The sequence below is a fragment of the Chelonia mydas genome, chromosome 2 (assembly GCF_015237465.2).
Source record: "Chelonia mydas isolate rCheMyd1 chromosome 2, rCheMyd1.pri.v2, whole genome shotgun sequence".
Classification (NCBI taxonomy): domain Eukaryota; kingdom Metazoa; phylum Chordata; order Testudines; family Cheloniidae; genus Chelonia; species Chelonia mydas.
The window spans coordinates 38408440-38431030 of NC_057850.1; the positions used below are offsets into that span (position 1 = coordinate 38408440).

General features: G+C 37.9%; 1 protein-coding gene across 12 annotated transcripts in view; it reads right to left on the minus strand.

Moving 5' to 3' along the window:
- VPS13B (vacuolar protein sorting 13 homolog B) overlaps positions 1–22591 on the minus strand; it is a 914031-nt gene that overhangs the window by 42968 nt on the left and 848472 nt on the right. For all 12 annotated transcript variants that reach the window (XM_037892217.2, XM_037892214.2, XM_027818377.3 and 9 more), the window contains exons 44-52: positions 13168–13323; positions 10684–10947; positions 10117–10200; positions 9750–9925; positions 9123–9293; positions 7179–7380; positions 5293–5481; positions 4728–4874; positions 3489–3772 (exon numbers count right to left, since the gene is read on the minus strand). In XM_037892217.2, coding sequence (XP_037748145.1) covers positions 3489–3772; positions 4728–4874; positions 5293–5481; positions 7179–7380; positions 9123–9293; positions 9750–9925; positions 10117–10200; positions 10684–10947; positions 13168–13323 — 1673 coding nt within the window. The remainder of the gene's footprint in view (positions 1–3488; positions 3773–4727; positions 4875–5292; positions 5482–7178; positions 7381–9122; positions 9294–9749; positions 9926–10116; positions 10201–10683; positions 10948–13167; positions 13324–22591) is intronic.

The following is a 22591-nucleotide window of genomic DNA, read 5'->3' on the forward strand; positions in this document are numbered from 1 at the left end:
TGCTCTACTGCAAGCTGATTAGGCCTCAACTGAAGTATTGTTTCCAGTTCTGGGCGCCACATTTCAGTAAAGATATGGACAAATTGGAGAAAGTCCAGAGAAGAGCAACAAAAATGATTAAACGTCTAGAAAACATGACCTGGACAGGAAAACAGGACAACATTAGAGAATAAACTGACTGTAATGGGACTACTCATGTGTTCAAAATTAAGTACCCGCTGTTAGGATACAGATATTCAGGCCTGTCTGTAAAGGCCTATACTCTAAGAATTATTCAGTAACCAATAATATCCCTAAATAGCAAGTATTTTGCAATGACTAAGTCCAGAAGGAATTGATACCGCCAAACTTTGGCTAAAATAAAAGCTGAATTGCTGTGTGCAAAGGATATGTTCTCACCTCTACATAGAATAAAGCAGCTGTCTGGTTTGTCAGTCGCTCACAACACACCTGAAGCTTGTAAGAAGCAGGGTTGCAACTCACACTTCTTGTTTTATATGGCATTGCTTTGAGTAAATGTGTGTGTTTCTATAATTGCACTAATACACTTAGCTAGTTATAGAGGTATAAAAGAAAGAATCAAAATCACTGTCTGCCGGTGGTAAGGGCCTTCTCTTACTGTACAATCTGAGGCCCTGTTCTTAGGCTAAGGCCTTTGGGTAAGCAGCAGAGGCAGCCAAAAGCTGGGAAGCGAACGGTCAAATCCTTACATTCCAAACTAGTCACATTAAAATAAGGTGCTATTGGGCTGTTAGGAATACAGTCCTGTCCTGATAATGCCTATCACCTCCAGAGAAAGGGAAGTGCCTAGAAGATGTAAAAGGAAACTTAGTTTGATAGCATCCTGTCTGGCAAGAACTCACTTATCAATAGCTTGGATGTGAAATCCTCATTTCTGTGTTGCTCTATCACTCTAGTCCCTGTTTCCCTATTGTTTGTTTGTATAATCTCTGTCTGGTTCTGTGATTATTTCTGTCTGCTGTATAATTAATTTTGCTGGGTGTAAACTAATTAAGGTGGTGGGATATAATTGGTTAAATAATCATGTTACAATATGTTAGGATTGGTTAGGGTATAGCTAAGCAGAACTCAAGTTTTACTGTATAGTCTGCAGTCAATCAGGAAGTAAGGAGGGGAATGGGAACAGAGAATGGGAGTAGAGGAATTGGAATCATGTTTTGCTAAGGGGGGGAATGGGAACAGGGACACAGGTAAGGCTCTGTGGTGTCAGAGCTGGGAAGGGGGACACTAAGGAAGGAAACTGGAATAATGCTTGCTGGAAGTTCACCCCAATAAACATCAAATTGTTTGCGCTTTTGGACTTCGGGTATTGTTACTCTCTGTTCATGCGAGAAGGACCAGGGAAGTAAGTGGGTGAAGCAATAAGCCCCCTAACACCCGAATGCTTGCAGGGTCAGAGCCTTAAACTGAAGACATATAGGAACTGAAAACAATGAGAATTTCAGGGCCAAATTTTGAAAATTGACTTCTGAAACAGTTCAGGAAAATGTGCATTTACATGTAAATGCTATATTAAAAAAAATGTTTTTGTACATGTAAATGTGATTTGAAAAATACAACAACACAATACTCTGCAGTATTACATAACAGTATCAGTATTTTCAAGTCTAGCATTTTGGATCACTACTATTGCAATTTAAAAAAGAAAATCAATTAATTGTGCACTATCATTAATGAATAAGAGGTACCATTTCCGGATTTGCACACACAACTGCTGGCTTGCATGTGCAATTTTAATGGCCACTTCTGAAAATCTGCTTCTTTAAAGTGATTTTTATGAAATAACATGTCTAAAATATGACTATGCCAGTTTTTGAAAGGGAGTGGTATGGATCCTTCATCCCCATCAGAATCCTGAGGAACCCCACATTATTCTTCCCCACTCTTAGGAAACCTATTTTTGCTAGCATCATTCCATCTGAAGTCTGCATAGGTATCTCTGGAATCCACCAATACCACTTCTAAATTATCTAGAGGAATTGCTGTTGAGTAATTGAATAATATGAGGTATTCCCACCTAACTCCATATAGACTGAGCATGTTGCCTCCAAAGCATCTCCCACCTCTGCTGGCCAAGTGAAAGAAAGACTATATGACTCACTTACATTGATGTAGCATCACTGATTTCAGTGAACTTTTTCTAATTTACACCTGCATAAGCGAGAGCAGAATCTGACCTCAGGTCTGGAAATTAAAGTCAGGTCTCCTACATGGCAGTAGTTTTATTTTTAACTTGCTGGATGCATTTCTTGTTTTGAAAGGAGAATACATATTTGGATATAGGAAGCTTTACAACTTAGAGATCTTTTCTTGCTACATTCTCAAAACAGCTTATTCTCAATGTTGCTTTTCCTTCTCTTTTCTCTTACTCTTCTTATTAAATGTTATTGTGCATTTTTGCATAGCTTTTAAAGATACTTCCCCAAATTGCTAGATTAAAAATTAAAATGGTTAAACAAATAAAAAATTACATGGTTAAAATATAGTGGATCACAAAATCTCTGAACAAAGAAAACATCTTCTCAAGTTCTCTCTTAGGATTTCCAGAAATATTTGGAGAGAGAAAAAGTACAAAAAATGTTTCCAATTCTATTTCATTATTTATTTTTCAGCATGTTTCTCAAAGAGCTACCACGAAGTTAAAAATCATATATTAAAAATAAAAAACAATTTTTATTTCCTGTGCTACTAACAGCGTAGATTAATAAAACTGAAATGATTTTTAAACCAATTTTATTTTTCACCATTTACTCTACTTACTTACTTTTTGCATTTCATTCAATCTGGACAATAAACTCCCTCTCAGTCAGTTTCATTTCCTGGCTCTTAATGCTGCAATATTTGGGTTGCAAACACTGCACAGAATTGTTTAAATCCAAACTAAAAATTGTTTTCATTGACAGAAGATAATCCTGAAAGCATTTCTATAATATTTGGTTTTGTCAACTCTTTTAAAAACAAAATCTATCGTTTGGAATTACATTACTTAACATTTTTCAGAGTAACAGCCGTGTTAGTCTGTATTCGCAAAAAGAAAAGGAGGACTTGTGGCACCTTAGAGACTAACCAATTTATTTGAGCATGAGCTTTCGTGAGCTACAGCTCACTTACTTAACATTGTACCTCCAACTCTTAATTTGTATTATTTAATGCAAATTTTCAAAAATCTTGAAAAGACTTCTTTTCGTTCTCTCTTATTCTGCACGGTATTATACATGTAAAAGGAGGAGCCATGTAAATAGTAAAATAGTACAACTTGTACATGATCAGAACATTCAACCATTTATTAAAAGTGTCTAAAACATCAAACAGTAACAGTTTTTTTAAATTAAAGTGAGATCTGACTTTACATATGGTGGACATATGTTGTCATTTTAACTTTTCTATTAATCTCTTATGCTTTGTTTCAAGATAAAGCTTTATACTGACACTCAAAGAATGACGTCATTCACATTTTTTCAATTTACCTGGTACAAAATCCACTTTCATTACAAACTCCAGTGGGTACGGACACACTCTGTCTAGGAAACTCTTGTCTAATCACAGCTGGCAGGCTCCAGCACCGTAAGCTGTCAGCACACACAACTGGACTGAAACTTAGCAATATGTGCTTTTGAAAAAGGGATACTTCTGAAGTTGACTGACTGATGTCTGACATCACGTCCCAGCAAGGAACAGAGCTCAATTTTTCAGTAGGTGGCTCCCCAGCTGGGCAGATGCTGAATGCAGTACTGTCTGGTATGTGTAAATACTGGAAAGAAAAAGAAGATAATGCAAAGACATATTGGGTCATAACAACAGTCCATTCATATTTAACTTTTACCCTGAACAGTTATAAGCTGCCAATTAGAAAACTGTAACTAAAAGTTCAGCATCAATGGGGCTGCAGGATTCAACAGATATTCAGCCATATTCTGTCCTCATATTCTGTCACATTACAGCCATGCTATCAAATTTAAGTCAGTGAGTTAAATTCTATTCTGCCTGGTATGTGAGAGCAGGCGGTGGGCATGTAGTGCCCCTCCCCAATGTTAAATTAATAAAGTTGCAGCCCGGCCCTTAAATACCTCCCATGTGTCTGTTGTTCATTTACATGCATGCCCTAATCAATACATAAATGACCAATTAAAAATATATTTGTGCCTGCATGCATTCTGCTTACTGTAAGCTTATTTCCTAAACATACAGTGCTGTCACAGAAAACTTATATTAATGCATGAATATTTCACTCCTTGAAATACATAAACTTGGAGAATATCTACAGATCCATGGCTTATGATCAGGTACTGGAGTCTTCTCAAAAGGGTACCTCAAATATTTCATCCCGCAAAGCAGATGTACCTCTTCTACATGTGAACTTAGTACAAATTCTCAGAAGTGCTTCACCAGCTATTATGGATTATACTGCCTATATTACAGCAATGGTCTTCATTCTCTGAACAGATGGAAACCAGGCAGAACTAATCATGCAATGTGTAGGGATCTGCCACTTTGCACAGATATCTATCACAGTTAATTACCGTAGCTGAAGTTACCATAGCTTCCCCGTTTTTAATTAAAACAATATGAAATTACTTATCTTTATTAACTCTTAACTTTTTACTTTTTTCTGTTCGATGTTTGCAAGACAAATTTGAGACTTTAAATAAATATCAAGGTCTACCTATTGCAGAAGCCAAACATAAATAATATCCAAAATACTCTACCTCCTCTCCTGACCAAGGGCTTGAAACAGACAGCTGTGGTATACAATAGATATGGTATGATGTATTGTTGATTACTGTTGTCTTATCTTCAATCTGTAGAATTTGAATACCATGCTGAACCATAGAGGAAATGCAGAACTGACACAACTGCAGGATAATTTAAAAGAATACGTTAACGGACATAAAAACAACGAAGTTTTTGTAATAAAGTAAGAAAACAATATTTTAGCCTGGAGACCCTGTCTTAACTCATCTACATTATAACCTGATCTACATCAGATTTCTAAGCAGAATTCCTGTTAGTTGTATCAGTCAATATTTTTCAAATAAGACTGAGAATTCATAATTTTAATTTGCTTAAAGTGATGTTGTGCATTTCACAGATGATCTAAGTTTTTATATTACATTTGATCCATTATTTATCTTTGCATTGTGCTTTTGAATCTATTAACATCTTTTTGAGCAAAATTTGTGCATTATTTTGTATTTGAAAGCTTTCATCTGCTCTTTGATTATTCTCTGTTCGAAATGATAAAGTTATAAATTGTCACAATATCTTCCTAACCTTTTTATGACCTGGGAAGGCACCAAGTTTTATTTCAGCTTCAACAAACCCTTCTTCATCCAGTGTTACCACTTCCCCATTGTCTGCATCCTTCCATTTTGGAGATGTTAGGTTATGAACTAGTTTGATTGCCACTGATTTGTGCACAGTGTTAGTGTTTGCCCAGTATATTCCAATTTGAAAAGCTTCCTGTAAATGGAAAATAACCATATTTAGAACTTTCTGCTAACTTTTACACTCATACTACAGTTTACAGTAATTTTCAACTATGCATATACTTACAACCAACTTCCTTTATTGCTTTTCTGCAGACCTGTATTTTCCCCCTTTAATTCTCTCTATACAGTATACATTTTATAAGAGACATGCTGATGCTATTGTATAAATATCTTAAAAATTATTGGCAAAATTTAGTGGCAAATACAAGGTGGTGTAGCTAGTCATCCAAAGTGATGTATCCAGAAAACAGCTATATGCCACAAAGTTGTATAACTTGCACTAATGAGGCACTGAGTAGACATGCAAATTAAGTTTAATTCTGCTTAAACTCAGATAACAGGTTGGGACTTGTGATAAGAAAAGTGTATGGGTGGCCAAAAAGAAGGCACATGAAAGGGAAAATCCAACTAAATCTATTTTGTGAACCAAATTCAAGTTGGAGGATGTATACTCAAGCAGTCCTCCCATCTCCCCCATTTGAAATCCACCTTTATCATAACAGACATCATCAACATTCTTGAAAGCACATAAACTACATACACAGCACAAGTCATGAAAAAAAATTACTCTCAAGACAAACATTCTTCCCAGGCCATCAGCTGTGACACCTAAGCCAATGTATATCCATAAGGGACAAAGTAGCCTTTGCACCTGGCATTGTGCAAATAGGCAGATAGCCGCGCAACTGGCTACTGTGATAGTGGGAAGATAGTGGAGAAATCTTCTATTGTGGTCAACACCTACCACTGGTTACCTGGATGGCAGAGCCAGGTTCTCCCAAGTATTGATGACACATAATTAGAATCAAGTAGGCACTACAGATGCCCAGAAGGAAACAGTGAAGAATGCAGTCTGTCTGTGCATAGGTCAGGAGACTAGCTCACCTCGCATGCAAGATCTGCTCTATACTGTCTCTCAAAGCAGATTTTTTTTCATGGGCACCTGTCATAGAATCATAGAATATCAAGGTTGGAAGGGACCTCAGGAGGTCATCTAGTCCAACCCCCTGCTCAAAGCAGGACCGATCCCCAATTAAATCATCCCAGCCAGGGCTTTGTCAAGCCTGACCTTAAAAACTTCTAAGGAAGGAGATTCCACCACCTCCCTAGGTAACGCATTCCAGTGTTTCACCACCCTCCTAGTGAAAAAAGTTTTTCCTAATATCCAACCTAAATCTCCCCCACTGCAACTTGAGACCATTACTCCTTGTTCTGTCAGAACTGCTGCCGAGCCATTCGGTCCCCAGTCTGTAGCGGTGCATTGGATTCTTCCGTCCTAAGTGCAGGACTCTGCACTTGTCCTTGTTGAACCTCATCAGGTTTCTTTTGGCCCAATCCTCCAATTTGTCTAGGTCCCTCTGTATCCTATCCCTACCCTCCAGCGTATCTACCTCTACTCCTAGTTTAGTGTCAAGCCATATTGTGCAGCAACCCTAACTTGTCAATCACTGTATTGCACCATATCTTGCCAAAGTGCCTTGGACTACATCTGCTTATTTTGTCCAATCAGCATGGCAGATTCCAGCTCATATTTATACCCTGACCATAACTATATTACTGGTACACATATGGACTAGAATGCAGCAAGAACGTGTGGACCATATGGATTGAAATATTGGTTTGAATGTTTAGAAAACTTGTGCATGGTAACTTGAACAGTATGGCTACCTGGAAATTTGGAGGTATAATTGTTTTCCCAGCAGGTATCTGCAGAACTATCCTCTCTCCTTCAAATAGCCAGAGATCCCATTTGGACTGATTGATAAGCAGAGCCCAGGGCAGGAGTTCTATCAGCAGAGTTTTAACACATGGCTTCCACACTGACAGCTTCACCCGCATTGGGCTATCCCACTGAGTGAGCTGTTCATTACTATTCCAAATAATATATCAAAAGAAAAAGAAAAGAAAATTATTAATTCAATGTTAAAATTGCATTTAATCATTTTAGCTACTCAGAAAACTATTTTTATAATACCTCATCATGACATATCATTCTGAAATGCATAGAGGTACTGTCAGGAAAAAGCTGGCCCTAAGTGTAGGTTGTAAAAGCAGGAATTCATTAAAGGGACAATCAATTTGAAATCTGACCAATTTTTTTAAAAAAAGCATTAAAAGTAGTTTCCTGACTACACCTGCTCTGACTACTTCCTGACAATTTTAGTGGTTATAAAATCACATTTGCATAAACAACAGCCTCTGCTGGTCACAGAGGTGTTGGAACCACAAAAAATGATTGAGACTCCTCAATTCTGGGGGCAAACAAGGCTGATATGGCCCCTACAGTGTAGTTTTGAGCAGTCTCTGAGCTGATCTAAATTCTTTGGGGGCAAAGGACTCTGTTATCAGTTTAAAAAAATCAGTACAATGTCATATATGGTATTCAAACACAAGAAAAGATATGTCTGAATATGACCTATGACTTAAACTAGATATAGTCCTTACAACGTGGTTTCACAAATCTGGTGAAAAATATACAAAAAAAGGAAACTGATCCTCGCTAACTTTCTCTAGTAAATAAAGTACCATAAAGATAGCTGCTTCTATGTTTTTTAGTTACTTTCAAACGAGTAGCTTAATAGTAAAGATTCAAAGCTGGACAAAACTTTAGCTAGTTATAACAGAAGTCAGAACAGATTAAAAATTAGTTTTTAGGGTAACCACTGAAAAACCCTACTTATCTATTCTCAAGACATTTCAGCAGGATTTTAGGCTTTAACAAGCCACAGGCAACAATTTTTAGATGACTAAGATTAGTTCTTAGCAAACTGAGGGCCTTTGTTATGAAGTGATGTATTCAATCAGGCCCTGATTCTACAAAGAACATGAACAGTTAGTAACTTTAAGCATGTGATTAGTCCTATGGATTTCAAAGAGACTATTTAAGTCCTTAAAGTTAAGCACATAAGTTTTTGCAGGATCAGGGCCTGAGCCATGTATCAGTTGTGGTTATTGTGTAGGACAAGTTGCATAACTACATTTCAGTGTCCTGACTGTTAGACCATTTACACGTTTTTGTTGTTGTACTACCAGTCCCTCAGCACCAAGTTAAGAGTAGTTATTCTAGGCTCATAATAACTGAAAGAAAATTTTCTCTTGGCTTGCACAACCACAGGAAGAAGGAAATTAAATAAAGGAAATCAGTAAAATGATCCACTGGCAAAATACCACTTGCATTTGAGGAAAGCTAGGCTAATGAACAAATTGCCTTTCTGGTCATAAATCCACATGTGCCAGTTGTGCTGTTTGCTCACTGGTTGGTCAGCTCAAAAAAACCAAAGCTACTTTTGCTAACTACTCTAATCTATGTACTTTTTAATGGTGTATAGCACACCCAGACAGGCTCATTGAGAAAAGATATTCTGGTGAAAAATTGGTAAACATTTAATCATTAGCTTATTTGCAATGATTTATGAAGCTCCTTACTACAGAAAATATTTATAAAATTATCAGCTAGTTACAAAGCATGAACAAAATTAAAGACTTTTAGATCCTTTTATTACAATTGACATATGTAGGGTCTTTTTACATATTGCTTTATTTGCATATGTATTTCTTTAATTTCATGACAATGCAACCTCAGTGGGCAACACTTAGCAAAGCCTATATTACCTTTCTGAATCCTTCCTATTATATGGCCACACAGGCTGGGGAGAGCTATTAATCCCATAGAACTCAGAGAGTATCTGATTCACAGTGCCACCTGTATGGGATTTAGTAGCTATCTGTTTAATAAGTGCTGTTGAAATAGGAACTGCACACTCTGATGGATCATCTTCTTCCCTGTCAAATGAAAACAGAAACAGAAATCAATTACAGCACTACGTTGTCCAAACTATGGCTAACATTTTCTTTAGTGCAGCATTATGAGCACACCCTGAAACCTGGATGGGCTCATATGAAACCAGGATTAAATTAACCAGACATATAAGAGAAAATGGACTCCCAAAAACTTGGTAGAATATGGCATCACAGGTGATGGTAGGAACTTTTTTTTTTTCAAAATGCCAAAACTTGTGCACTTAATTTGTATGCTCAACATAAACAGATATGGGTGCACTAAGAGGAACTGCACAGTTTACAATTTTCCATCATATCATTTTCAGCAGCCCATTCAATTATCTGTTCTATACGTGCAATGCAAGGGAATAGTCTTGGAAGTAGTGCACTGAAAGTTAAATGACAAACGATGACTCCTTTTTTATTGTAGGCATTTTCAGGAAAATGCACAAGTTATACCTGGCTTGAAATGTCAAGTGATGAGTAAGATCAGGTTCTATATTTCGCAATGATTTCTCCTGCCCTTTTCCTGGAATCATTTGTGTTTCACTCAATCCCAGACTTCTTTTCTCCAAATGTATGATAACTGGATCTGGAAGATGACTCCTCATGATAAAAAGAGGGCTGAAAACAATCTACAAGGAAAAACAAAAGCAAAACAGAAAACAAACAAAAAACAACACACCAACTTAATGTTAATTCTATTCCAGCTGCTGAAACAAGCTGTTAATAAATCTTGGCTCCGGGTCATTCTGACCTTAATTTATTTCAGAACATGAAAGGTCACAGAGCCAAACAGATTTCTGAGAATGGTGAATGCACTCACTAGTCGTTGTTGTACTTGAGTGTTGGGTTCTAATGTCAAAACTGTACACCAGACATAAATAATTGAACTGTTTGAAGATGGCACCTGCACACAGAGAGATGAATAGACAGCATTAAGTAAGATTATTTTTAGCTTATAAAGCTGAACATTTGATCACATCAGGTAGAACTCTGAGTTACTGTAAATCAGAAAGTAGAGAACACTTCACCACTTAGAGTACCATTGCTTGCTCTCTCTTTTTAAAAATTTACATAGGATCCTGAACATGTGACATATTTAAAGTATGTAATACCATTTATTTTTACTCTAATGGAGTCTAATAGAACTAATATAATTAAGGATGCAATCAGAAGTTCCCCTATCAGCTATCTGCTACTGATGAGAGGAGGGAAGGTAGTTTGGACCAGAAGAAAGTGCCATTCCAATTAATGTACGTGGATAATCAGGCTGTGAGGTTTCCACCAGGTACTCTAAGCTGGAATTTGCAAAGGAGCTTGGGAGTTTTAGGTGCCCAACTCTGATGGAAATGTTTAAATGCCATACTCAAACATCTATTTATCTTCATACCTGAATGACTGTGCTATATTCTGTGTGTTTGGAACTGAGACATACATCTCTTGACCAGTCTTCATCTCCTTTAGCTTTCACACTCAACTCCGTCAGCTCATCATTTTCTAGAACATAGGAAGGCAGCTTTTGTGTGGCTGCAAGGCAGTCAAAATGTTCTTTAACAACTGCCTGCCCATCTTGACCAATGTAGTGCTGAACCAGTTTCAATTCGATGCTGTCAGCCAAATAACTACAGACCACCTGTCTTCCGCAGATTATGATCTAAAACATAAAAACAGACAACCGCTGCATTACCAATTTCTGAAAAGAAAACTCAAAGGGTGTCACTGTGGAATTAAATTTAAGAGACAAGATTCTTCAAATACTTTAGAACTGTATTGTTCTTAAATTGCTCGAGTAATTTTACAAGAACAATCTACAGTGAAAAAAATCAAGCCATGTTTTGTTTCTGAGAGTTGCTGAAAATGATGGAGAGTGAGCTCTTTAGATACTCCGCAGTGAGTTGATTTATAAAGAAAAATATTCTTACGACTGGCCAAATGCATTGATAATTCCAGAGAAACATAATTATTAAGATACCCCAAACTATGCTAAAATAATGTATGGATTGATGTAAATGGATATTATGCAAAAAATTCAGGTAAGGGCCTGTATGGTGTTAGTGTCCTCAACTCCTATTGAACACTTTGTAGGACTGCACTCTGTGGCTGTAGCTATGTCTTTGCCTTCCCCTGATGTCCCTATATATTTCAGTTCTCTTAGCATATAGTGTCATCGCTATGGATATTTTGAGTTGTAGCCACAAGGGCTTTTGAAGGGTTCCACTGAAATCTCAAATCTTAGTCACTATCTAGGGTTCACTTTCTCAAAGGAGCAAGTCTCTGCAGTATGTTTACAGATTTAAAGCTTACCCGTCAATTAAACACCCACTTAAACATTACAATAAAAAACAAAGCTTCAGTCAGCTCTGAGGCCCTCCACACTATGTGTTATTAAACATGTCTACCTAAAAATTAGCCAAACAGGTTGAGAGTTACTACTGTCCAAATCGGATGAATCACTATTGAGCAACACAAGGTGCTCTCCTATGTCTATGGACTGAATGTGTTATGTCCACCATATGCCCTGGCTTCTGCCAATTGAGACAGAACTATTACAATATTATTACAGATATATTAACATGTTATAGGAAAACATCTGCACAGGAGCCCATTGTGTGGCTATGCCAGAAGGAGAACAGGAGTAAGTGGATGTGGTTTAATTAGGCTGCAACTTTATTCCTAAACATTCGGGAGTAGCCAGCAGATAAAACTATAGAGTGCAGGTAATTCCATAATCATTTATATATTACTGGGTGGGCTGCTGTCAGCCTTCCCCCTTTACCCGCCCTGGTCCCCAGCCAGCCCGCTGCTGGAACCTAGCTGCCTCCCCCCTTGAATGAGGGTTAAGGGGGCCATAAAGGAGAAGGGGTTGTTTCCCTGCTGTACAAGTCATAGGAACCCTGAATCCTTCCTCTTTCTGTTCCTTCAAAGAACACCTTCTCTGTATCCTTTACCAATCCATTTTATCTGATCACCATATCGCTCCCCCACAGAGTACCTGCACTGGACATCCACGCTACGCTTACCTAAAGAGTTGTGTCATCACAGCTTAACCCCCATTTTATTTTTTGCCCCAATTAATCTTTAGGTGAGGAAGGCAAAAAAAACCAAACCCACCTCACCTTGGCCAATTTGGTGGTGAGGGAAAAAATTTGTTCCCAGCCCGCTGAGAAAGGAGTGACTAGTGTAATGCCCACAGTAGATCATGACTAAATCTGGTATTTTAACTACTTTTTTGGGTGAGAGGGTAGGTGCTGCTCTGCCTGGTCAAGAACGTAAATAGTCCCCAATCTCTTTCAGTCATCAGGGTGGGGGAAGAGGGGAAAATGGGTCAGTATCCCCAGGCTGACCTGGTATGAAGCTGCCATAGCAAGTAACTCTCTGGCCCTTAAAGGGACAACACACCTTCTGAAATTTTAATTTGGTCATTTCTTTTCCCCCTCTTTTTCAATAACCTAAGGGCCTGAGGCACACTATTCAATAAAAACATAAATAACGTCTTTTTAAAAAACAAAACACATGCCTACTTTTCAAGAGTACAAAACTGTGCCAGGAACTGTATAACTAAGCACTGTTAGAAATTATAACCCAGGCAAAAGGGTGTTTTACAAAATGCGTAAAAAATGTGCTGAGGACTAAGATTGTGTGTGCCAAGATTCATACCAGAGAGAATTCTTACAGCAGAGTAGTATTAACTCCTGAAAGAGTCTCTCTACTGTAAGTCCTGTTAGTCTCATGAAATATTATGGCATTAGTGAGCACCACTCCAATTAAAGGGAAATATTATAATTTAAAAATGGATGATTATTTATGTAAAAAGCATAATCTAATTTACTCAGATTAAAAATGATTCCCCTATACTGTACATAAGGGCACTTACTTGTTTTTGCACTCCACTGAGCTGTTGAATCTTGATGATAAGTGATGCTGTCCTGCCTTTGTACTGAATGGTTCTGATAAAGGTCCCTGCATTGTCCACACTGAATGGCTCAGACCAGCGCCAGTTTCCCCAACCTTCAATGCAGATGTGTAACAGCTGGAGAGGAAACAATAATTCCTTCAATGCAGAACTGCAAAAAAAGGCTTTCACCAGAATAGGAGTTCCAATGTTGGGAAATGTTTCTATCCATAAAACTTAAAAATGCCAAGCAGACCTTTTCATTGAAATCTGTATAACACCCATTTTTCAGAATTGCTGACTGAACAAAGAATAATGTAATACTCTGCATGGTTATATTACAGTATTACCAAAATAAATTTCCATACTGTATACTGCAAATAATTTACGCTCCTGAACGGTAAAGATCTAGCACAACACTTGTTAAGAAGAGGCCCTGCACACTATAGGGCAGGGCAAAAAAAATAAGAGAGTTCCTTTACTGCTCTGGAAATCCACTCTCTTTATGGTTAGCAGGTAATTAAGATACAGGCCATTTAAAAAAAATCTTTAAGCTGTCATTCATGAATACAAAACCCTTACCCCCACCCAAAAACCCTCCAAACCAATCCATCTGGGATAGCGGGGTGGCTCACTTGTGCTCATAAGAATATCAAATGTATCAGCATTTAAATATGTTGCTTAGAAATGGGGAACATCTCTTGAATCAAAGTGGTGACAAGGGGCTTTTGCAGGCACAATTATACCATTATAATTATATAGTTATACCACTATCAGTCCCTGAGTAGACACTCTTATTCTGGAATAGGAATGCCTTTTTCTGGTTAGCTTAAACCGTTTCTAAAGCAACATAGGGCTTATCTACCTGGTGCATCACTATGCACTATAGGGGTGTAAATTCTAGTGCACACAAGCGTGTTGTGTACTAACTCTCTATATGGACCTTGCTGGAACATACTCAAAGTTCCCTAGAGCACATTGACATAGTATTATTTGAAGCAGGATTACATGAATGTACACTAAGGAATCTTTAGTGTGGACAAGCAGGGTCCACACAGAGAGTTAGTACAAGACATGCTTGTGTACACTAGAATTTATACCTCAGCTGGTGCCCACTAATGTATGCTATAGACAAGCCCTCAGTCTTTCACCATTCAAAAAATCTTTAAACACAGTATGTACCTACCCCTATTCCATGGAGATTCTATGAGCCAAAGTCCTCAGCTAATGAAAATTGATACAGTTCTTTTCAAGTCAATAAAGTTACATCAATTTACTCCAGCTGAGGAGCTGGCCATTTAGCTTTATATAGATGATTCATGGCTGTGCAAAGTTAAGAATGTGAGTTTACATATACACAATCAAAGCAATAAGGATTTCTTTGCAGAGGGCCAGCACACAGTCTAAGCACCCACTTAAGTTCTTAAAATAGTTGTGCAAAGGCTTTATGAAAACTGTCTGTGCAATGTTGAATTGCATTCTGTATTTGGGCATCTGGAGCCTGAAGTCAATGAGAGTTCTGTCATTAATTAATTGGAAGCAGGAGCAGGCCCATAGTATAATTACTTGCACCAATGAAAAATAAAAGCTGTAAATATTACGTCCTGCTATGTTTAAAAAACAATTGAAAAAGGGAGATTGTGAAATCCATAGGTCAGGGTTGTTGGCTGAGTGACTGTCCAGATATATTCTTTTGCAATGTCTTAGGACCGCTTTCTACTTTGACCTTTAGGAAGCAGCCACAGTAACCGCCTTCTAATAGTTTACAACTCAGTAGCCTGTTCATAATTTGCGGTGTCCTCAGCACAAGATTACATACAAAACAAAAACATCCATATAGTGGGTGGCTTCTGAATCACTCAAGTAATGACTGCTGCATTCTCATTCAAATTACTTCACCTTAGAAGAAGGCTTAATGGCTTTAAAAAAATAGTACCTTGAGGCAAAGTGTACTCTATGACATAAAAGCTCCTAGTAGCTTTGATATTTAAATATTAGTTACAGAAAAAGAAAAACAATTGTAGTGGCTGGAACCATTTCAGTTTCTTACAGCAGCAGCTGGGAATATAAAAACTAAAAGAAACAAGTAAGCTGTTTATTTTGGAGAGACTAGTAGCTGGAAATAACAACAAAATAATGAAAAAAGGTACTACAGAGTCCGTCCCAGTTAGAATATACTCAAAATACCTGCCAAATACAGATGCCATACATAAAGATGTAATTAATAATTAGCATTTGCTTGTAATCCCAACTTTAAGATGACTCCTGTCCTGTATAAGCAACTTGTTCACTAACTGAACAGCACCAAGGAATATGCTGTCAGTTGTCATTTTGCAACCATTAGTTCACAGAATGTTGATTTAGTAATTTTCTGTGTATCACCTAGATTTATGTACATTTGATTCTATGGTTCAGGAAAAAAAGATTAAGAAAAGTGAGGAACAGCCTGGGGTATTATCCTTGTAATTACATAGCAACTTTTTCCTCTCAAGCCATATCACTCAAATATTTGTGAATCCTACCATGTGTCATGGAATAACCCAGGCATCTTATTTTAATTTTTACCTAATATACCTGTCTTCATGACTTATTAATACTAGTAGTCTGTATTATACTTCTGTCTATTTTTAAAACCATGTTCATGAGGTTCTTTGGAAAGCAAGACCTGGAATCATTTTCAAAACACGAAGGCCTCTAGTGCTATGTATGCAAAAAGATGGAAATGGAGACTGATGTAATTTTGGAAAATTAAGTAATCAGGAATAAACATTATTTTAGCACAAGCTAATATCAGGAAGGATGTTTAATTAGACACTGGATACATGCTCTGTCCTAATCTTATTAAACTGACCTAAAGGTGTATATGCAGAATAATTGCCAGACAACTCCCTTCACCCACCAAGATATAACCAAATGCTAAGCGTACTTTGGCAACCCTGTTTAAGAACTGAGGGGTTTATAAAAGCAGGTAGCTAAGCAGTAGAGAGACATTCTGAGAAAAGAGGTGTTGTGGCTAAAAGAGAAAAGAGGTGTCGGTAGGAACATGATGACCAGAGTTCAAAGATGTTCTGATCAAAGTAATTCTGTAATTCAAAGTTTAGAGCCAATCTAAAATACTTTGCTATATTTATTCAGATGTGGATGAACTTATCATTCTTTTGACTTCTGTGCTCTTTCTCTAGTATCTAATATGTTGATAAATACTGTTTTTTGTTTAGACTGACCTATACTGAGGTATTGGACTATTAATTCTGTAGCCATTACTGGCTGCTGCATCAAAAACAAATGAAACTGATATTGGGGAGGCAGAGTAAGCTGTTTGTGCTAGGTAAGTGGCATAGAGCAGGCTGCATTCGCCCTCCAAATAAGTCCCACAGAAGTGCAAATGAGGGTTGTTGTGGGCATAAAGAAAGCCAAATAATGTAAGGCACAATATGGACATGCTGTTTGAACTGAACTCTTAATTGTGATGGTATAGTTTCTAAAGAGAGAGAATGATCACATAAAATACACTAAACAAGAGTTGGACAATATCACTTGACAAGAGTAGAAATACCATTGTCCTCGTTTTCGGAATGGTTTCTGCTCTGGTCTTTCTAATGAAAATTAGAAAATGGTCTTAAAATATTGTATATTATTGGCCCAAACAGTCATATGTCAGTAGGTTGATCAGTACTACTGCAGAGTTCAGAAATCTTTTTGAGCACAACAGGTTATCTCATCACAACATTAAACAAAACAACGGTTCAAATAAACCAAAGAGCTGAAAAGTCAGAGACTAGAAATTTTAAAGACAGTTTATAACATGATTTTGCTTCCTGACCTCTTTCTGTGTCTTTCCCCTCCTTTTCCTTATCCACCTCCTGGGTATTTCTGCCCTCCTGATGCTCAGGCTATTGGGACTGTCCTCCTTCCTCTAATGCTTTCCTCAGGGCTTTTCTCCCCCTCTCCTCAGAGCTTTCCTTCCCTCCTTTTGCCTTTGATCAAGGATAAGGCTCAAAAGGAGTTTCTAACTACCCATATTTATTCAAAAATAAACATAAAAGCAGCAATGAGATTTTTGCAGTTATCTCAGCATTACACTTCAATCCATCTTGGGGAAGGTTTTTGCTTCTGCCTTGTTGGCCAAAGCCACTGACATCTTAAGGAGCAAAAGAAGACCACAACAAGCTGGCTTCACTTCTGGCTGTTCAACGATGGAGCTAATTTTCAGAGTGTGCCAGCTTATTGAGAATTCACAAGAATTCAAGTGCTTCATTCACATTACATTTGTGGTTATCAAGGCCATATCTGACTCTTGACAGGGAGTCATTTTGTCTGATCTTGAAACTCGGCCTTCCCAACAAGCTCTTTAGAATGTTCTTTCTTTTATATGATGATTCCTCAAGCAACTTTCTTGTAAATGGGAAAATAACTGCCTTCGTTCAAATCAGATTAGGCATTAACAAGCATGTGCTGCTGCCCCCAAACTCCTCAGTGTTGTCAGAGACACTAACAAACACATTTTAGGCATTAATTTTGATAAGAACCTTACCAATGTCAATTTTACTGACAACATAGAGCTAGTCATTGAATCAATGGACCAGCTGGTTGTGGCTTTTAAAGCCCTGCATAGCTCAGCTGCAGAAGTTGGCCTGAACATTAATTAGGGTAAAAGCACAATTCTTCTTGTTGTCAATTTCAAACCTCCTGCAGGCTCTGGCATCTTAGGGGGTGACCACCCAATCAAGCTTGTCAGTTATTTCACCTACCTCAGTTCTTTTGTCAAAAAAGAACCTGAAGCTCACATGGCAAAAATATCACCAGTAATAGGGTGCCTCATCAAGAAAATGTTAAATAGATAAATAGAGAGATGAAGCTAAGGATACAAAATGCTTCAGTGGTCAATATCTGACCTCTGGAATTGACACATGGCCTCTTACTCTCAAGACTGAAAAGAAATTGAACACCATTCAGATGAAGTATTTCTGAGTAATCAAAAACATCAAATGGCACAAATTCAAGTCAAATGAAGAGATCAGTTTCCTAACTGAACAGGTCCCACCCTCTCAAATGGTCACCCTCAAATGGTCTGGTCATCTGCTCTGAACGCCTACCAACTTCCCTACAAGAATCATCTTTGGCTTTGACTCAATGACAGCAGGATGGAAAAGACTACATGGAAGACACAAAACAAGATGGTTTCATGGCATCAATGGACACCTGCCCCTCAAAAACATCCTATTCTGTAACATGCCAGATTTGGCTCAAGACAGAAAATCAAGGAGGCACATAATGTGTTCAGTGGCATCTATGCAGTCCAAGCAACAATGTGAGAACTACTCCTATTTACTGCCCCTTTGTCTTCTCTGGACTTCCTATCTTTACCACTTTTCTTCTCAGAGGTTTCTTACAACCCACCTTCCTCCGTTTTCCCTCCACCGCCTCTTCTGTCTCAATTGCTAAGGGTTTTCAGCCAGTAATGAGGGAGATGGGTGAGATTTAGATAAATAAAGCAGTCACATGACAAGGTGTAGAGACCAAGGAAAGGGATGAAAAACATGGCTAAGGAAGGGATATTACCAAAGCAGCTTTGCCCAGCCAGCATGTTCCAGATTGCAAATAGGTACAATTTAATGCTTGTAACAGAGATTGTTAGGCCTGGTCTACACTTGGGGGGGGGGGGGAAGGGGACTGATCTAAGATATGCAACTTCAGCTACGAGAATAGCGTAGCTGAAGTCGACGTATCTTAGATTGACTTAGAATCACTTACTTTGCATCCTCGCGGCGTGGGATCGATGGCCACCGCTCCCCTGTCGACTCTGCTTCTGCCTCTTGCCGTGGTGGAGTTCTGGAGTCGACGGCAGAGTGATCGGGGATCAATTTATCGCGTCTACACTAGACATGATAAATCGATCCCGGACAGATCGATCACTACCGGGTAGTGTAGACGTGGCCGATGTATCACAAACCAGATTTCTGCATAACTTGTAGATGCGGTCAAGTTTAGTCTGTTTCAGTTTATTTAAATTATTTCCCTATTTTCTAGCTTAAGTAACTAAACTTGGTTTTGAAAGATAATTTGACTTATGAGCCATTAGTTGGGATACTTATTGTGAGACAATCCCAATGGGTAGTAAATGAATTTTTGACCTCTTGTGAGCTGCAGAAGGGAGGTAACGACTTGGTCAGTGGCCTGGGAAAAGGTGTAAATTCCAAGAGGTGTTTCTGATAAAATAAAAGTTGTGGTCCCACAGAAACAGGTGAAAAGTGTAAAGACCAAGAGGAGAGCTGGGTTATAGGGATCTGAAGTAAAAGTAATATTTCTCATTGAAGAACCAAAGCTGAAGAAAAGTAAAATGTAAGGAGTGAATCAAATGCTGCAGCAACAGTCGAATTTCTAACTTAAGAACATAAGTACTACCATACTGACACTGATGAATGGTCCATCTAGCCCATTATTCTGTCTTCTGATAGAGACCAGTGCCAGGTGCTTCAGAGGAAATGAACAGAACAGATAATCATCAAGTGATTCATCCTGTCGCCCATTCCCAGCTTCTGGCAAACAGAGGCTAGGGACACTTCAGAGAATGGTTTTGCATCCCTGCCCATCCTGGCTAATAGCCATTGATGGACCTATCCTCCATGAACTTATCTAGTTCTTTTTTGAACCATGGTAATAGACCTGGACTTCACAACATCCTCTGGCAAAGAATTCCACGGGTTGGCTGTGGTTTGTGTGAAGAAATATTTCCTTTTGTTTCTTTCAAACCTGCTGCATATTAATTTCATTTGGAGACCCCCTAGTTCTTGTGTTATGAGAAGGAGTAAATGACACTTCCTTATTTAGTTTCTCCACATCAGTCACGATTTTATAGACCTCTATCATATCCCCCCTTAGTCGTCTCTTTTCCAAGTTGAAAAGTCCCAATCTTATTAATCTCTCCTCATATGGAAGCTGGTCCATACCCCTAATCATTTTTGTTGCCCTTTTCTGTATATTTTTCAATTCCAATGTATCTTTTTTGAGATGGGGCAACCAGATCTGCATGCAGTATTCAAGATGTGGGTGTACCACGGATTTATAGAGAGGGAATATGATATTTTCTGTTTTATCTATCCCTTTCCTAGTGGTTCGTAACATTCTGTCAAGATTTTTGACTGCCACTGCACATTGAGTAGATATTTTAAAGGAACTATCTACAATGACTCCAAGATCTCTTTCTTGAGTGGTATCACCTAATTTAGAGCCCATCATTTTGTATGTATAGTTAGGATTATTTTTTCCAATGTGCATTACATTGGAAATTCAGATTGACTGTTTTTTTTCCTTTCTTTACGGATCCCACAATACAGCAATAGTTTCTTGTTAGCATCACTGGTGGTGCAAATTACCCAGATAGAGGTGAGGAGAATGGGACCATGGACCCATCCCTTTAAAGCTGGCCATTGGAGTATAGGCTGAATGTCCCTTAGTGTTGGCTCAGCGGGCACACTCCTCCTGTACACTAAAGAGCTCCAGGAGGCATTGTTTGGCTCCATACAGAATCATAGAATCATAGAATATCAGGGTTGGAAGGGACCTCAGGAGGTCATCTAGTCCAACCCCCTGCTCAAAGCAGGACCAATCCCCAACTAAATCATCCCAATAGAAAGCTTGTAAGGTAGGCTTGGGCCTAGCAGGCTGAATCTAGCCCCACATTTCTAGATTAGAAGAGTGTTAAGAACAAGAAACATCAACAAAATTATGATGATCCATATGTTTCTTGGGTAATAAAAATCCTTATATGTCCAAGATATTATCTAGAAAATAAATTAATATAATCTAGTTAAATCATTAATTTGGAATGTGGAATCCCAAGTGGAATTGACAATACACTTCACACTACTTAAATAGTGTAAAAATAAAATAAAGCTTTATTTTGCCTGCTGTTGTTCTGTAAATGGCCTGGGGAGGATTAAGTTAAGTACCAAAGGGTTGTTCAGAGAATCTGTAACATCCCTAAGCAATTAAACAGGAAAATTTCCAGATAGTGACTGATGTTTGAAGTCACAGTTTCTATATGTTTGAACCCACAGAGTACTGTATATCCTCTTACACTTTATGGAACATAACCTAGTACCTGAAAGAATGGCAACTTGGAAATAAGTAATGATGAATTATTATTTTGCTGGAGAAGAGGCATAAGTTACATTTTGGCTTCATTTTTTTTTCTTTAGGGAAAGAGGAGGAGGTTCTTAATAGAAGTCTTTCCAAATCTACAAATACCTTTTCTAAAAAGTCATTTATAAAGTTACAGCAGAAGGTCTGTTTTGTGAACACACTATCTAAAGACGAAAGAAGAAAAGAAACTTTACATTTATTCCAGTATTTAACTGAAAGCGTTACTAAAATTTGTGTAGATAGGTACAATACTTTATATGGTATATTCACTAAAGCATCATGCAAACTATGTGAATGCCAAACCAAAATTATATAGTAACAGTCATTTAAATTATATGTAGCTCATTGAGGAATATTAAACTGTTTTAATGAAAAATATACACATATTACCAATAATCAATGGCCCGACTGTTCTCTCCTTGAAGTCAATGCAAAATATGCACAGATTTCAGTGATCATGTGATCAAGTCCTTACATGCAGACTGCATCAATGCAACCTTATCGTTGATATTATAAATGCATAACGGAAAAGAAATTCAAAGTTGTAGTTCTTATTTATCAACATTTGAAAGTATTTTAGAACTACATAAACTGCTAACCTGCCTAGCAATTCAGGTTCAAGACATTATGTTGCCATACAGATCAACAGAATATGAGATCCATCCCTACCTATCCATGCCCAGTGCTGAACACAGGTTCATATCACAGTGCTTGATTGCCTGGTTTACTGTAACCTCCTTGTTTTTCATAGATCTTAAGGGCAGAAGGGAACATTATGACCATTTAGTCTGACCGGTTGCATAACATAGACCATAGAACTTCAACCCTGTGATTCCTGCATCAGTCCCATAACTTCTGGATTACTAGACCATGTAATCTTTTAGAACAACATTCAATGTTGATTTAAAAACATCAAAATGAGGGCCAACCCATCACTTCTCAAGGTAAGCTGCTCCAACAGTTAATCACACTCACTGTTACAAATATGTGCCTTGTTTCCAGTTTAGAATTTATCTAGCTTCAAGTTTTAGCCACTGGACCTTGGTATGCCTTTGTCTGCTAACTTGCAGAACTCCTACTATCAGAAATCTCCCCATGTAGGTACTTACAGATTCTTTATCCATCCTGATTCTCAGCTCATCCTTTCTTCAACATGTGCAACATGTTGCAGCTAAAAACAAAACAAAAAAACCCCTTCCTTTCCTACAGCTTTTACCATGTCACCCACTCCTAGAATCCCTCTCACTTACTCCCCATCTCT